The sequence below is a fragment of the Acanthaster planci genome, linkage group LG04, assembly GCF_054643075.1.
Source record: "Acanthaster planci isolate LZ-2023a linkage group LG04, COTS_SCS, whole genome shotgun sequence".
NCBI classification, from domain to species: Eukaryota; Metazoa; Echinodermata; class Asteroidea; order Valvatida; family Acanthasteridae; genus Acanthaster; species Acanthaster planci.
The window spans coordinates 19620441-19637377 of NC_141780.1; the positions used below are offsets into that span (position 1 = coordinate 19620441).

A 16937-nucleotide genomic window follows, 5' to 3' on the forward strand; every position below is an offset into this window, starting at 1 on the left:
TGTTGCGCACGTGTTCATGTCAGTATGTACATGTATGTATCACGCAACTGCTGCTGCGAGGGTCGTTCTGTTCGAACCGCTGCCTTCTTTTAAAAGTAACATGTCCTTTTTCATCAGAGGTGCTGCATCGAAGAGAAAGAAACCTTTTGCCAAAAAGGTGAGAACTACCATTTCTCAGATGGTCATCACCTGCGCTTGATGTTGCAGGCGTAGTCGTTCATATATCTTGACATGTCTGTAGGCCTACGTGCTAATGGCATCTAATCCCGACACCAGAGTAAGAATACCAACACCCCGAAAACCATGCCGAAAATTGATCTCTCAACTGCCCAAAAATCGCTTCCTGTTCTCTAGCTATACTACATGTAGCTTTTGAATGTGTCGTTTGTGAGCCAGCGTGTTCGTTTTTCAGTTCCTGGCCAGTTATGCAGTGCCCTCAGCATGCTGAGTCATGTCATTGTCAGTGCCAGACCATTTTATCTCATCAGTGCAGCTCTGCAGATTTTGCATGTCCAATTGGTTGCCCAGGTTGGATGTTTTCTTCATTTCATTATGACTGATGGTCAGTGAGTCCACGTGGGCCACCCCAAATGGCAAACATGTCCATTATGTATTACATGGATTAATGTAATTAACTGATACTATAGATCATATTAACATTGGAATAGAAGAATAAATAACTCTGTGTGTTTTAGACCAAGCCATTTGCAAAGTATATGGGAAGATTTGATTTGGGAAAGAGTTCCATACACAGACACCACTCGGCACTCTACATTGTATGTACAAACCCTAGGAGACTGGTTTGAAAAGTGGTCTATGTAAATGACTTGGTTTTCCCTCCTAAATTAAACTTTTCTGATCATGTTTTTGCTTTCTGATGGCCAATAGGTCACTGTAGGGAATAATTACTGGCGTCCATATGGAACTCTTCCTGAAATTTGTTTACTGTATGTACAATGATGTGTGGCACACGTCTGCACGTGGAAACCTGACCGTAAATTTACTGTCAAATATTTATTATGTTGAAAGGATTCTTCAGTCAAGCCCAAAAAAGATGCGAGTATTGCAGGGAACAACAAACTCCGGAAGAAGAGGTCCAAACTGAGTGAAGTTATCATTAGCGATTCCTCTGAAGATGAAGTGTAAGTAGTTATTGACAGAGTCTCTGAAATCACTTTGTCTATTGAACTGCTTTTGGAAAACCTTAACGACAATTGTAGATGTTGGTACCTTCTGCCTGGGTGATGCTTGCAATCTTTACACATATTTGTTTTTTTCCATTTCTGGAGTTGTTCAAAGATTTCCACCATCTTAAATGCAGTGAATTCCCAGCCAGCAAGAGGAAGCTGGAGTCCTCATCTTCCGACTCCGAGGAGGAGGAAACGGCCCAAGAAAAGCGGCTGCGACTGACCAAGCAGTACTTGGCACAGCTGGAAGAAGATGGTGAGTATGCAGGAGTTTGGTTTTAAGGAAGAGCGGAGATATGAGGTAGTCAGAGAGGCTGAAAAAAATGTAATCAGCAGTATTTGCTCATATGTGGAAGATTAAAATTTCAAGGTTGAGTTTGCTCCCAAATTGCATATTCATGTAGAAGACAAATATTATGAAGAAATCCATTTTCTTTAAAGTTTTGAAAGTATGAAAAATATAGTGAAGAAAGAAAAGTTCCAATTTTCTAATTATTACATTACATTTCTTTCTTTCTCCCAGAAAAAGACAACGAAGAAACCAAGGAAATTGACAGGGATGCCATCTCACACAGGCTTCGAGAGGAGGTGGTAAGTACGCAAAGTGGATGCTAAGTGCATTCATTTATTTGGAATAACATTAATTCAAAATATTTCTCTGGACTGCAACTCAACTGGTGCAGCTATGCCCTCTTTAGTACTGTATACAATTATTCATGTGTATTATCACTCACAAGCGAAATCCTGGCTTGATGCTAAAGTATGTGCCTTTAGGTCTTAAGGCTTTTTTGTGCTGTTACGAACCAGAACCAGATATGTTCAGGACAGAGTTGATCCTGGTGTAAAACTATCAGCTCTGTATCAAATGATCCTTCATCCTTCCTCTTCGTCCTTCTGCTGTCATACTTCATGCAGAATAAATTTAAATCTCGGATTAATGAAAAATCCCTAATATTTTTATAATACAATTTATGTTTTTTGTTCTTCAAAAGGCTTTCCTTATTTCTATGCAGTGTGAAAATGCATAAGACCACCAGATGTTGACAGAATGCCTGGTTGACCTTTACAAAGCAGAGAAACACATGTTTCAGAATTCTGTTTTCTTGATTCTAGCTTGAACAGAGTGGCAAATTGCAGAGGAAGGTGGCCCAAGATTATGACTTCCAAGCTGTCCCAGAGGTGACGGTGTTAAGAGGTCACAAGCTATCGATCACCTGTCTGGTCATTTCGCCCGACAACAAGCATGCGTACAGCGGAGCAAAGGACTGCTCTATCATCAAATGTAAGGGGAAGAGTTGTCTGTTATGTGGCAGTGTGGCTCGTTCAGCCAGTGTTTAATTCCAGTGACCTTGGTATGAACTGACTCAGTATTCTTTTCCCCATGGATGGGATACCAGCCCGAGTATGAATAGCAACTACATTCGAGCCCCTAACCCGTTGATCGTGAGTCATTAACTATAACCGTAGGCCGAGCTAGCAAGGGGAACATCTTGTTTACACCAAATGCTCCCAAGTCCACCCAAATTCACCCCAAGATTTAGGCTGCTTTAGAAGAATTGTCATGTGCATAGTGAAATTGCCGTCATGTTCGAGGAACTGCAGAATCCTGGTTGTCTTCACTGATTTTTGTTGATAGTTGAGGTTGGATGGCTTGTGAAACATTGGATTTTAGATTTTCCAAAGTGCTTTACTTTAATTTTTTGAGTTTTGAATGATTCACGGTTTTTGTTTTTCGACCACCTGCTGAAATTATTCCAGGGAATCTGGAGTCATGTTGCAAAGAGTATGTCATACCGGGCGGTAAAAAGGGGACCGAGGACACGCACAGAGGTCACACAACCCACGTCCTAGCCCTCGCCATCTCTAGCGACAACAGTTTCTTAGCATCGGGCTGCCGGAGTAAGGTCATCCACATCTGGAACCCGGGGAGCGGGAAGCTCTTACACACGTTCAGGGGCCACCGGGACGCCGTGTCGGTAAGTGTGTGCGCTAGTTAGCTGCTGCTTTTCCGTCGGGTGGATTTGGCTGGAATAGCCTCAGGTTTCGGCAGAGATGTCAGAAGAGTTTTGTTCAGTGAACCGTGATCTTTGCAGATCTTTCTGAATCCACAACGTGCGTGGGAGGGTGTTGCTTGGATCAGGAACGGTAAGGCCCAGTCATTGCTGGCTAAATTGGGGCCTGATACCCCGCGAAAATTTTAAATTCAAATAATGTGCCTTTGGGTTCTTTCAAAAGTGTAAGTGAAGTAACACACAAATTTCATATTTCCTGGCAAAAAAGTGTGTCTTGAGTATGAAGTACGAGAGGTAGGACACAAACTTCATAATAACATATGGACACCCCTTTCTCTTTTTTTGGGGGGGGGTTAAGTTTTGTTTTGTGCTCTTTTTCCACTTTTGTAGTGTTATTCTACGTGCACACGGATTCTGTCACGGTGATGTCACTTTGAATGGCATATTGGTTTAGCGTTAGCAAAGCTATACTTTCAGAGAACTGATCACAGAAACCAGCATCCAGAGTCTGGCATTTTTTTCCTTCAAGCGGGCCTAAAGCTTGAACTTATGCCCGAGATGACATAACAGTTTGCTCATGATTGTGGAAAAGTTGTCAGTGTCATGACCTCCCGCAGCAGCTGATGGCCTTCAGTGGATTCTCTTTAAAAAGGGGTCTATTTCATCGGCCAATCAAGTGATTAACCTTCTACTTCCCTCAGGGTTTATCATTTCGAAAAGGAACTCACACGTTGTACAGCGCTTCACACGACCGCTCTGTCAAAGTCTGGAACCTAGACGAAATGGCCTATGTAGAAACACTGTGAGTATTCAGTCTGGTCATCTCTGATACGCCTTTTGTTGAATATTCAATTTATTTACTTATCAGTTAGCAGTGTTAAACAGTGACTGTATGTCAACCATTGATCAATTTTGTCTGGTAGTCGGGATATATTTTGCTCAGAGGTTACCATGCAAAATTGACCAGTTGTTGATAAATTGGTCCAAGACGCACCATCAATCAAATCTTTCAGTCAGAGAAATCAATATGTCATGGACACATTGTTCTGAGTGTCACAGCTACAAAGTGATAACTCCATTAAATTGTGAGAGGGCTTGCAAAGAGATGTGAAATACCTCCCGCATAAGTCCTTAAACCAAGGGCCGCTTCCACAGAGCTGTGAAGAACAAATATTTACTTGGCACAAGGACATATTTGCTTTAATTGCAAAGACTGATTACCTATCAAAATGTCATGCAAGCCACATTGCTTCTGACTGGTTCCCATGCGATTTTTTACAGTGAGTGCAGCCAGAAATATTTGCCGAGTAAAAGCAGGTTACCAGCTTAAAAGTCATACTAAGTGAATTGGCTTTTGGCTGTCCACAGCTGATTTATGCTTACAGTGTGAACTTACCCCTTGTCCTAGTTACTTGGTTGTAGCATGAAATGACACACAAACCTACGGATGATGGCTGCAGCGACTATCATAGAGTTCAGCATGATTTCAAGTCGTAGCCAAGAAATTCGAACACAGCCTCGCTAAGCAGTGTATTCCGCTTAGCTGCTCCTTGAAATGGAGACTTGGTGTACGAGTCACCGATTTTCTCTCTTTCTTCTTCCTCTCCTGGCAGGTTTGGGCATCAAGACAGCATCATGGCCATTGATAGCCTCTCCAGAGAGAGAGCCGTCACAGCTGGAGGCAGAGACAACTCGTTACGTGTCTGGAAGATTATTGAGGAATCCCAGCTCATCTACAATAGTCCAGGGTGAGCCAAGGTGGTCTGTTTGAATTCCCTTTTTGACTTATCTGTGTACCAGGGAAAGGCATGGGTATAAATGAACACTCAGTTTGCCCTTAACCAACTCAGTTTACCAAACACTGCTTTCCAGTGGTTTCCAAGAGGTTGTGGAAAAAAGTCGCATCTTCTTTAATTGGGCGTGAAATCATGACCTGTTGCTTACCAGTACAGATGACAGCATCATTATGAGGCCGGTTTAAATACAAGAAACTTACAGTTCCATTGACATGTTGACAGCCCCATCGACATTGACACCCAAAATCAGTATCTGTCTTTGTTGTGTGGCCTTTAACAGGTCGGAATTGTACTCAGCCTCTGTGCAAAAGTGATTTCATGCAAGATTTTAAACCCCACGGAGAATACTTCATTTGGACTCAGTAAGAAAAGAAATGCCCTCACTTGGGGAATTTGGTTCCACACAATGGTTACGTTCACATTTGAACGATAATTGTTAATCAGGGGTGCAGGAAAGATCAAATTGTGCAAACAGAAATCGTTTGCCTTTCTTCCATCGTGAAATAACCATATGATGGAAGAGTATTTTCCTGGTCTACTCGGGAGTATTCTCTCGCTCCCCCGTGAGTCCTACTCTATCCTTTTTGCACTCAGAATTATGCTTGTGTTGATATGATTAACACACTTGAATGCAGTTGTGGTGTTTATGTTATGGTCTCTGCTGTGAAGACTATTTTTTTTACCAGCAAATGTTAAATTCACTAAAATGATGTCAGAATTCTGATCTTGACGTATTTTGTTTTGGCCAGGGGCTCTGTAGACTGTGTGAAATTGATCAACGAGGAGCATTTTATCAGCGGAAGTGATGACGGGTGAGAATGAGTGCCTTTTGATGCATTGTGGGATACCAAAGTAAATAACAATGGCTGTGCTCGTACCCAGGACCCTATCTATTAAAGGCTACTGCTTGAGGCTGAATTTTGGGAGACTCTTGTTGGACAGGTTTTAACAGAAATTTTAAGACCTTTGGTGGATTCAAACGAGGTGTTATAAAATTACATTTGCAGTTACCATAGGCTCAGGGAAACCTGTACAAATGGTTTGGAAAGTTGAAAGGCAACATTCATGAAAAAAATATATGTACATGTATATTGTTTCTAAAAGACGGTGAATTTCCTGTGCTGACATATGGTAAAGGTACCCATTTGCACCGTTGCGCATTCCTGCCGTGAAATAGGAAAATATTTCAGTGTACAATGAAAGACTTGTCTTCCAGGAATCTAGACAGATTCCAATAAGTAAGTGGCTCGCTGCTTTGCTTCATGCCAGATCAATTGCCTTGTGGAGTGTGCTGAAGAAGAAACCAGTTGCCGTGGTAAAGAATGCTCACTCCAAACGTTTTGACACCATCACCAACGGTCAGTCCGCGACCCAAGGTGCTGCGATCGCACATGAAGAGAACTGGATTTCAGCAGTGGCTGCACTGCAGAGCACCGATCTACTCGCCTCAGGTAAAAACACAAGATGGATGCTTTTTAGGGAGTGACCCGGAACCTGTTGGCCCGGTTTTTTGCCATTGAAAAGCGGAGCTACGCTCGAGCAAAGCAGGGCCTACGGCCTTTTCTAATCCCTTTGCTTTGAACAATATGCTCTCCACTACCAGTCTTGGCTCTGCGCTGAACCGTTAATCCCACTGACATTACACCGCTTCCTAACAAAAAAGGGGAACTTGAAGTAGACTGACTTGGTGATGTTTATGTTTTGTTGTGACCAGCAGGTTCCAAAGATTCCAAGGTTCGCCTTTGGCAGTGTTCAGAGGGCTACCGCTCGTTACAGCCCCTTGCCAGCATAGACGTTGTAAGTAAACTTGCCAACATATTCAAATTTGGAGTTTTAACTGGAAAAAAAGGAAACTGCATTGTTTGACTTTAGTGGTGTTACTGTATGGGCTGCATTCATGAACAGGGAGAGTGCATTGATACTGAGCAGCAATACATCTTGGGACCGGTGTACTGAGTTGGTGCACTTGTGTTTATGTATATGGCATAGGGTTCTGACATTGTTGCCAGGTGCACCGCGGCAAAAGTGTTCAAGTGTTAGCGGTAAGGGGGAACTTGTGTGTAGATGCTGTCACAGGACAGTGGTGGATGCCATGTTTCATAAGACCGAGATTGTCAACGTTACGGGGAACATGCCCAAAAAATCCTCCCTCTCCTCGTACAAAGTCATCATGCTAGGAGCAAGTTATTAACTTGGGTGCTCCTCAAGTTGTTACCTAATCCTAACCTTTACTAGTCGACAGTGGATTTCCACTAGTCAAGCTTTGGAATCTGCTAAACATGAGCCATGATTAAAATTCTTAAGTTTGGGTCACACGCACAGTAGGTGAGCGTGGTCTTTATTATCCAAAGTTAGCATTTTAACCTGGATTCTGTCCAGTTGGGAAAGAAGTGAAGAGCATTATGGGTAACTTGCAAAGGTGTTCTTGACACAGTTGAATTAAATGTGGCATTAAATGTGCCGTGTTTAAGTTGTATTTAGTTATCTTGGATATAGGACTGTGATAGGGAAAAAATGAATGTTCATCTGTTCAGCTTTAGGGTAACTTTTGTACTGGGAGAAAAAACCTATTAAGAGAGCTTTCTTAGCCCTGTCAGTGGCGCAAGCCTTTGTTCATGGGAAGCTAGTCAGAAGCTGTGAAAACTCTATGTAGCCAGGGATCTTGCATAATGACATGATGCAACCAGGTAATGGATGGGTGTCATTTTTTTCTAGTAGAATATAGCTAAGGAATTTGCATGTATTCTTGTGTATGAACCTCATGTTTGATTTTGTTTGCCTTTTTTCCGGGGGGGGGGGTGTTGTCCTGTAGGTGGGCTTTGTCAATGCGCTGCAGTTCACCAGCGACGGCCGCCTGCTTGTGGCAGGAGTTGGTCAGGAGCATCGGCTAGGAAGATGGTGGTGTCTCAAGGAAGCCAAGAACAGCATCGTCATTGTCAGACTGAGGAGGAAAACTGATGATGGAAAGTCAGAGGAAGACTGAATGGCCCGGAATCTGAGCGAGCCCGCCCTCCACACCCCAACATTTTATGTTGCAGACAATGAAACTTGCTGCCATAAAAAACAAACAAACAAAACAAACCAAACAAACACCCCAACAACCCAACAAACAAACAAGGGACTTGTTAGGAAAAAAACAAGTGTTCGGAGTTGTCACCTGGTTCAGGGCCCAATTCTATTGTCACTGCTGAAACTGTGTTTAGTTTGAGGCAAGTTCACAATTTCACTTTATGTCTTACACGCGATGGACGTTTCACCCTCCCAAACTATCAGGCAGAGTACCCTGAAGAGGGTTTACATGACAGCAATGCACACCTCCTGTTGAATACCTCTCAAGTCAAACATCCCTGACTCTGCATTAGTTTGCAACTGTATTTTTAATAGGTCAACCAAGTAAACTATTGTAAGTCAATCATGCAACCTAATTAAATTGATTGATTTTCTGTTGGTAGAAATTTGTCAATTTGTTACCTTTTGAGTGTTTCTGTGAAATTAGATGTAAAATGTGTACATATGCAAACATTCAGATTTAATTTTTTTTTACAGAGATGGATTTTTCTGTCCACTGTCTCCGCTGCATACGTTACTAGAATATCCACGGAATGAAAACACAATCTGAGAGAACTATAACTGACTTGTTAAAAATAATTTGTGATCATCACAACGTACATGGTCCAGACAGTACTTTGAAAGAGAGAGGAGACAATAAGAAGCCAGCGGGAGATTACACAGCTTTGTGTGTATTGTTCATTGCAGAGGCAAGTGAGCTGAGCTTGGCAGTGGTGAAAATATACTCTTCTTGCATCACTATTTGATCTACACTGCACAAATGTATTCGGCATTTGGTGATCAGATTTCGCCAGTCAAATACATGTGTGAATATCCCCATGCTTTGTGAAGCCTGAAGCAAAATGCCTAATTATACAATCGGAGCAAGCCTTGTCTAGTCATGAAACATAAGGGAGAACGTGAAACATTTGTGATAAGTGGAGGCTGAGTGACGTCCAGGCTACAGCAGAGGATAAAACTTACAGCTAAAGCAACATATACAATAGTGGTTTGATTCACTCTTAATACAATTTATGTTGCAATATCGTGCAGTTTAATACATTAACAAGAAGTTTTCGTTTGCTTTGTAGAAGTGTTTTAACCAGTCTCAGACTCGGACACTGATGAGGACTCGGACTCTGATACTGACTCATCTTCAACACTGGGGGTCACGACCTCTGTGATCCAGGAGATGTAATTGGCAACCTTGGTGTAGACGCCATACTTTTCAGCCCTAGAACACCCTTCCCCCCAGCTGATCACCCCTAGTAAGCGCCACTTGTTCCCTTCCATCATGGCTAGAGGACCCCCACTGTCCCCCTGGCAAGCATCTCCCTGCGCAGCCTGGCGGTAGCCAGCGCAAAACATGTTTGTGGTGAACAAATGCGCCGCCGATACCTGGCAATCGCTTTCGGACACTATAGGAACGCCGACTTCACGGAGATACCTAGGGTAACTTCCACGCTCAATGAGCCTCCCCCAGCCAGTGACCCGGGCATACTTGCCAGGCACCAGCAACCTCTTGGAAAGGCGGGGTTTGGGCAGGCATATCGGGCAGACATAGTCGGTGAATTCCGGCACCCTGGGGTCCAGCTGTAGTAAGGCAATGTCATTATTGAAGCTTTTCATGTTGAAGTTCCTGTGCATCACAATCCGCGAGACCCTGAATATCATCTCGCTGGATTCCTTGTAGAGGGAATCGTGATCACCCAAGCGGACCTGAATGTCATCGGCCCGGTAGTGATGTTCTGGACTTCTGATACAGTGAGCTGCCGTGAGAACCCAACGATAGTTAATCAGGGATCCACCGCAGAAGTGTGCACCGTGACTCCGATGCCAAAGACGAGCTATCCATGGTGAGGAACCTTTCCTGGCCACATCACCACCAACAATGCGGTATTTCTCCAAATTTGTATCGTTTACAGCCTCTCTAGCTCTTACAAGACCACAGTCTGAAATGATGTCAGAAAAAAAAATCCAATTAACATCAAAGATTTTGGGAATCCTGCTTTTTAGCAATATGTCAGGTAATCTATTTCTCTTTCCAAAATAGACGAGTGTCTCTGCCATTGGCCAATGGCTTTAAGTTTTGAAAAGAGTACAAATGAGGATGGGGCATGAGTTAAAAGTAAACTCACCGTCAGATACATCCAGGCTGGATGTAACTGTCAGTCTGGCAAAGACTGTGCCGAGTTTGACGTCATTTTCGTCGTACGCCACACAGCTGTACCTGCCACTATCGGTCACCCTGACATCATTGATCATGATATTATCTGCAAAGATTTTGAAGATTCTGTCATCGGTGAACAGCGTTCGGTCATCCTTCTGCCAGATGATGTACTGGCTACCTGGGTAGGAGCACTCCAAGACGTGATTGGCACCGTCGATGACAGAGGCGTCTTGTGGCACCGTCTCGAATCCATCATCTACACTACTGATATAGTCTGGTGATGAAACAATGACGCTTGACGGCTCCTCTGTGACTGTCATTTTGGAAAAGGATGGAAAAAAGGATAGTGATTTAGAACTCTGTCCGGTGTTTGAGCCTTGAGGGGGAAAAGGAGACTTTGAAGAGCTCTTAATTGAAGGCATTTCAAATTAACCCTCAAAATCAGTACTGACTACATCAAATGACATGATATTCTTGATTTCATCATTTTGTGCATTAAAGACCACTAAAGTTCAAATGTAATTCACTTGTTCTGCCACTGAAGTGGGTTTGTTACAACAAACCCTTCTCTGTTGAACGATACTACCATCAAGCACAAGTCACTAAATCTCAAGTCAGAGTTCAACTTAACGGAGTTGCAGACCTTTCATGATTGGTTTTTCCCCACTGTTCGTGCAGGCTTTTTTCGGAAAGGGAAGTACAACCTTTGAAGGTGGAGGCGGCCAAATGTGTGTAAATTGGTGCACATCCTCAACAATGTAGGGTCTCCTCTCTCAGAGGGTCATGGGGATCACCAGGCTTTTTGCTGGGGGGGGGTTCCGGGGTGTCAATTTAAAGGTTTTTCAAGCAAATTTGTAATTTTCATTACCTTTTGTCTCCTTTCTTTCATTTATTTCGCTTTCTTTTCTTGGGATTTTTTTTGGGTATGGAAAGCATCCCCCTTACACCCACCCTTGCAACAACCGTGCCAAAGGTCATGGGAAGCTTTGCCTTCAACTTCTTCCAGAAGCTCTTGGTGAAATAGGCTTTCTTGGGCATCGCTAACCAAAAAAGGTTGAACCTCTGCATAGTGGATCCCATCCCGGATGTGTCCCCTCTTAATATGCTCTTATGACTTCGGATTAGCAAACTTTGACAGCTGCAGCCAGGACGGGTGGTTGAAACTTCGTCCAGGCACTCTCCTCGTCACTCTGGCATGTCAGACACTGGACACTCAATGAACCAACTCAAGCTAATGCACACCCAGAAACTCACAACAACCTGACTCACTTCGAAGGGCAATTGGAGCAATTATTGGTCGTTGTCCAGGTAGCTGTGCTTGGCACACAAAGATGCCTTGGTGTTCCTCCTCCATTCTATCAATAGTCAACATGCTTCCGCGGGGCACCTCAGTGACAGAAATACCATCAGTAATTTCACCTGAGAAAAACAGAATGTACACAAATGTAGTTCTTCACAGGAGGCGCGGGATGGGGCCAATGCTCAAGCACTTGCCTCTCACCACTGGGGTCTTGGGTTTGATTACTGGCCCACAGGAGAATTGTTATTTGAGTTTTCGTCACTCGAGTCACAAAGGTTTTCTTCCTCCCTTGGAAATGAATACTCACAATCCATTACTGTGCTCTGTGGGAAGATTTGGGTCACAAGTGCATTGCAATGCATAGCATACCTGCAGGTAGTTCTTGGGTGTCTCTGAGCCACTTGACAACAGCGCCCTCTTGGTTAACAGTGCACATGCGCGTCACTGAGTCCCAGAGGCGCAAATCCGTCTTATCGACCGGTTTCTCAATGAACAGCAGCGCATTGCCTTCATCAGGGGGCTGACCTATGTCTGGGGTATGGGTCACTATTTCCGGTACGTTGCTCGCTGTGCTGACATCGAATGCTGAACAGGTTGGAATGGATAAGAGGACGGGACTGGAATATTATTTACAGTAGACATACTGTCAACTTATCAAGAAACAATACCCCAAAATATATTCCTTTTTTTTTCTATTACAGAAGCACAATAAAAAAGCAATTTGTCACTTTTATTTCACATGCCATATGCTCTGCAGGTAAAACCCATCAATTAGAGTTCTCTCGCTGGGGAATTAGGAAAGGACATGCTATTTTTGAATGGGAAAAACACTCAACTCCATGAGTTTATATTTCTTTTATACCAGTAAAGACTGACACTATGCTACAAATGGCTTCAAATGTAGACTGCATACAGTAGAAAGACAAGCCATCCTTCAAACATACCATGACTCACAAATGAGGCACGGAACCCTCCTCGTTGATCGGCAGCATCAGAGACAAACTTGACAACAAGCACACCGGTTGTCGATTGGATTTCTCCTGGAAGATCAGAGCCACAAAGCCTAGCTAGAGGTTCAGCATCTGTAGGATCAACAGTATTTAAATACAACTCTTTATGTCTCAAGGAAAAAGTCACTGAAGGGTATACAACTGTAGAGGGCGTCATTTATCCACATTCTGACATGCTGTGAAAGCAATTGCGATTACTGCAAGGAACTGTGTCCTAGTGAAGCTGCTCTTCCAGTGTGAAAGCAATTGCGATGACTGCAAGGAACTGTGTCCTAGTGAAGCTGCTCTTCCAGTGTGAAAGAAATTGCGATTACTGCAAGGAACTGTGTCCTAGTGAAGCTGCTCTTCCAGTGTGAAAGAAATTGCGATTACTGCAAGGAACTGTGTCCTAGTGAAGCTGCTCTTCCAGTCCAGGTTTCATATAATGGATATATGACCTTTTATGATATGCAAATTTAGTGGGGAAATTGATGTGTGCTCTGATATCAACTACATGACACAAATGGTAAGGATGAGGATGATATTTTTCATGGTTTTAATGTTCAAAACTGAAATGAGGATAGCTGCAAGTAGTGAGATATTGGTAATTTTCGAATACATGTAGTTGATTCTAGATTCAAAGACAGCAGCATTGGCATATTCACTGAAGCTGACCACAACCTGTGTATTTGGTCAAGTTCTGGTACTTTTGGGAGACGGAGAGCTCAAAACACCATGCAGATCATTTTGCCTGCAAGTTTTAAACCACCAAGTGGCAACTATCTTTTCCTAGTCAACAAAAACAAGCAATAAAAAATAAAATGCCCGTGAATCGACCACATGTACCAGCAGAAGCCCTTTCATCCATATTTTCTGAACTGCCCTTTGGAAATTTAGGGGACCTCCTTCATCAACAAAGGAAGTTTTATTCTTGAACTACGACCGGGAAATAAATTGAAAGATTGCCATTGCAGGAAGACATATAGAATGTCACACGTACAGCAACAAAATAATCACCTGCTGAAATACTGTCTTTTATCAGCACATAATCAAAGACACAGAAGAATTCCTCCGTATCAAAAGAGTGAAACGTCAGAGTGATGCCATGTCGTGGTGGAGCATTGATCACAATGGTGCACTCGGCGTTGCTTGGATACGGACTAGGATATCCTGGTGATGTGATGTTGCCATGGCGAGCATTGTGCCATTCTTGATGACAGCCTGATAAGTGATCATGGCGAGAAGAGAAAAGCAAAACGTTTAAGTGAGCTGCTCTTGTATACTTTCACTTTTGTAAGCTAGTGCAAAAAACTATAGAAAACTGTTAGTTTGTTTAATGACTTGGGAGCGAATGCCCCAGAAAAATAAACATAGTATGTGCTGCAAGAGCTGCAAGGATATCCTTTGACGAGTCCCTTAGTATGGACGTGATAAGGAAATGACACTACAACTAAGGAAAAGGTCTAAAAAAGGGGGAATTAGCCCATTTTTCAAAACATTTTCATCAGCAAAATTTGATGGCGTCACAAGGAAAAAGTCTCATAAGCTCGATGATGAAGTAGCCTCCACCTTTCAGTCTGGATGTACATGACCAAACTGTTTTGTAAAAATGAACAGAGAAATTAACCAGAAGGCAGTGTTGTAACAAGTCACTAAATTTGGTGACTCAAGTCAAGTCATTTTAACATTGTGACTCGAGTCAAGTCGTTAGGTCAAGAAGTTGAGTCCAGTCAAGTCACTTTGTGTAATCGAGTCAGTCAAGTCACAGGCTCGAGTCAATTTGAGTCACAAATGTTTGAACAAAATACAATAAAAACACAACTACCAGTAAGTCGTTTGTTGCTTTTCTATTTTCACTTAGACAAACTGAAAATAAATTAGGGTGACAGGTATCTAGCCAACTGAAAATTTGCTTTTGTTTTGAAACTCAAGTCTTATAAACTTTGTACTTGAGTTAAGTCTCTATGAGGGATTTGAGTTGAGTCATTTGGCTGCAGAGACTCGAGTCGCACTCGAGTCAAGTAATTGACTAGAGTCATTACAACTGTTAGAATGAGATTTGAACCCACAATGCTTTGAATTTTGTACGGGTACCCTACCAACTGCCAATGTGAATGTCTTTGTTTTAGAAAACCCAACTGGTTTTAAACCTTAGAAAAAAGTGCACAAAACAAGTCCTGTCAAAGAAAACAGCACAGAAACAAATGAATCTCCGTTAACATTCCAAGGAACTTACCATCAATTTCAACAGTCTGATGCTGTTCAGCACCATTAGCATTCACAGCAGGGCCTCCAGTGGGATCTGTGTTACCATTACTGATGTCTCGCACTCCATCACCACCTTGACCCACTGCATCATCACCACCACCACCATAGCCCTCACCTGGAAAGGAATCCCAGCTGCTGCTGCTGTTGCCACTACCCAAAACCCCACCGCCTAAGTCACCATCACCCCCCTCATCAACCCCACCACCATCACCATCACTGCCACCATCTGGCTCCCTAATGACCTCATCTTCAAAATCCCCAATCCCATGAAACTCGATCTCGAAGCCTCCCTCTGTGTCCGAAGAGTCGCTTTTGAATTGGAGCAAGATGGCTGGTAGGCTGGACGTGAAGTCTGCTGGTAAATCCTGTCCACAGTAACGCCCAACTTGAGGAAACGTACGATCAGGGCCATCATATATAGTGAGATAATCGTACCTGGAAAACATAGAACAAAGGTGGTACTCAGGTAAATGTAAATATTGGTTGGACAAAAAAAATCCCGTAAACAGCATAAAAGGCAGCCTGGCAATATACCTCTAGTAGCACTTAATTTGGATGGTCATAATGTTATTCCCTACACAACATTTTTTTGTAGTGTGCTTAGCAGCTAGTCATGTGCATTTACAGATAGCAGGGGAACTCATTATCCCATTAATGATATGAATACGAAAGGAACCATGTATAGTGACTATCTATTCACATGGTCTGAATCTCGATCAATTATCCTGCAGTTGGTTCAGTGTCACCAAAACCTGCAAAATGAATGGAGCAAACCAGCTCTTTGATCACAGATTGATATCCAGATCAGTGTGAAAAACAGAAATCTCACCCCAATTCAAACAACAAAGAATGTAAAAACAAATTTTTCATGTTTCAAATTGCTAATTCTGTCTTACCCAACAACCTTTGAACATAAACACGAAATCTAAGCATTCCCTATGGTCTAGTTATTATAAAATTCCTCCCGGTCTGAAAAGTTATTAATTAGGTGGTGGTTGGATACCCAATGCTGACCAAGTAGTCTCCACACTTGATAACTTTGATAACTTTGTCACTGCAGATATTTTTCAGTAACCACTATTAAAGACAAAATAACATCAATAACACAACCAAATCGTGAAGGCCTCCGATACCCAAAACTCACTGGCAATTCCGTTGAAATTCTACATCAAATGAGACAAAGCTGATGGCAATCTGGCTGCCAGGGGGTGCTGTAATCCTCCAGGTGCAGTCTGCATTGTTCGGGTAATCGGATGGAAACCCGGGGCTGGTGAAGGACGCTTGGCGTTGCCTGGCAGTGAGATCAGTCCAACAATCTGGAAGGAATGGTTGATGATGTTGTCAAAAAGCCAATTAAAATCTCCATGTGAGATTTGCATAGCCAGTTTGTTAAAATCAACATTGATGTTTTTCTAAAAAAACCTTTTAGCCCAATAACACTTACCATGCCTCAACATTAAAGCAGTTTTCATTCCATAATATGAAAGAAAAACAATCTCGTCAGTTTAATTTCTGTAGCTGTATCAAGTATTTGACATAAATGAACTGACCGGAAACCAAAGTTTGTGTGCACATATTACTAAACGTAAAATAAATGAAACACTTACCAACTGTTTCTCGCTTCAAAATATGTCTAAACAAACCAACATCAGCTCTTGCAAGAGATAAAAAGCTGGCTAGCAGACAACAGCGGTAAAATAACTGAAACATGATTTCATACTCTGTGAGAACTTGTGCAGATCAATCTGTGTCCGCCAGCAGCACGTAGTGGAGGAAGAGGTCTGACTGACAAGACCACAAAAAGCCAAATGCTAACTTGCACACTCTTGAAAACAGTGCATTTTGAGGAAGGAAGTGATGGGAGAATGGAACAAAAGTTGGGGATGTCCCGAGCAGATGTCCTGTGATTTATGTCAGTGGTTCACTATCACAAACCGTCACAAAAGGGAATGACCTTCAGAGAGGAAACATCTCAATCTTTATATCCACTGTATGCCTTTGAGTTCCCGCAAAGACCACAACTCCAATGCTATGAACCTATCACCCAAACCTTTCCCTCTACACTTCTGTACCTTACAAAGAAAAAGGCATGTGGTGAGAAATTCATAATTCAAACCTGAATTACTTTGAAACAGAACAAAGAAAGGACAAAGAATGCACTTGGCTG

At 42.6% G+C, this 16937-nt stretch overlaps 2 protein-coding genes across 3 annotated transcripts in view; one reads left to right on the forward strand and one right to left on the reverse strand.

Moving 5' to 3' along the window:
* On the forward strand, window positions 1-8594 carry rrp9 (ribosomal RNA processing 9, U3 small nucleolar RNA binding protein). 2 transcript variants are annotated; one of them, XM_022248312.2, is made up of 12 exons: window positions 1-157; window positions 1030-1142; window positions 1322-1443; window positions 1711-1778; window positions 2301-2469; window positions 2946-3163; window positions 3901-4001; window positions 4813-4947; window positions 5745-5807; window positions 6265-6446; window positions 6710-6792; window positions 7808-8594. In XM_022248312.2, exons 1-12 carry the CDS (start codon window positions 17-19, stop codon window positions 7976-7978), a joined length of 1566 nt encoding a protein of 521 aa, XP_022104004.2. In that variant the 5' UTR covers window positions 1-16; the 3' UTR covers window positions 7979-8594. The 2 variants fall into 2 exon arrangements, with proteins under 2 accessions (XP_022104004.2, XP_022104005.2); XM_022248313.2 differs by having other exon boundaries at window positions 6713-6792.
* The window catches only part of LOC147799471 (mannan-binding lectin serine protease 1-like), an 8712-nt gene continuing 128 nt past the window's right edge, over window positions 8354-16937 (reverse strand). The window contains exons 2-10 of the mRNA XM_087135375.1: window positions 16378-16555; window positions 15915-16086; window positions 14739-15205; window positions 13520-13723; window positions 12458-12595; window positions 11883-12098; window positions 11483-11632; window positions 10182-10526; window positions 8354-9995 (exon numbers count right to left, since the gene is read on the reverse strand). Of these exons, the coding sequence (XP_086991501.1) occupies window positions 9142-9995; window positions 10182-10526; window positions 11483-11632; window positions 11883-12098; window positions 12458-12595; window positions 13520-13723; window positions 14739-15205; window positions 15915-16086; window positions 16378-16480 (2649 nt within the window). The 5' untranslated portion in view covers window positions 16481-16555 and the 3' untranslated portion in view covers window positions 8354-9141. The remainder of the gene's footprint in view (window positions 9996-10181; window positions 10527-11482; window positions 11633-11882; window positions 12099-12457; window positions 12596-13519; window positions 13724-14738; window positions 15206-15914; window positions 16087-16377; window positions 16556-16937) is intronic.